Source organism: Penaeus monodon, chromosome 22 (genome assembly GCF_015228065.2).
Source record: "Penaeus monodon isolate SGIC_2016 chromosome 22, NSTDA_Pmon_1, whole genome shotgun sequence".
NCBI lineage: Eukaryota > Metazoa > Arthropoda > Malacostraca > Decapoda > Penaeidae > Penaeus > Penaeus monodon.
Window position 1 is genome coordinate 17977904 of NC_051407.1, and position 489 is coordinate 17978392.

General features: G+C 32.7%; 1 protein-coding gene across 1 annotated transcript in view; it reads left to right on the plus strand.

The window, feature by feature from the left end:
- Positions 1 to 6: 6 nt before the first annotated feature.
- LOC119587585 (transmembrane protein 17-like) overlaps positions 7 to 489 on the plus strand; it is a gene marked incomplete at its 3' end in the record, with an annotated part of 3837 nt that continues 3354 nt past the window's right edge. Inside the window, 1 exon segment of the mRNA XM_037936298.1 lies at positions 7 to 150. Coding sequence (XP_037792226.1) covers positions 27 to 150 — 124 coding nt within the window. The 5' untranslated portion in view covers positions 7 to 26.

Genomic DNA, 489 nt, shown 5'->3' on the forward strand with positions numbered 1-489 from the left:
GAGGACTAAGCTGTCAAAGAAACAAAATGTCTAAATTATATGCTCACAATTATGAGAATGCTAGACGTCTGGTGTCCAGTACAGTGGAGAGTCTAACCGGGAAGTTTTTCCCAAGTGTCTCGTTTGATCAGCTTGGGGAAAATTCTTATGGTACGTATTTTAATTTTTATTCATATAATTGTTTGTCAGTGGCATGATAAGGCATGTGGTTATTTCTGTAAAAAGTGTATTTCAAAATTTCTTTATGGAATTTGCCTCGGGAAGGTACTATAAATTGTTTTGGAATATGGGACTGATAATTCATTATAAGATAAATGGCATTCTGCTGGTATTTATAGTGGTCATTTCACCTTCATGTTTATGATATATGAAAATTATGTATAACTGAATTAATGTCTACACAATAAAAACATGAGCTTAGAGCTCCTAATGGTAGGAGCTACTGATGAATGTTAATACCATACCTATAAACCATCAAATATAATACAA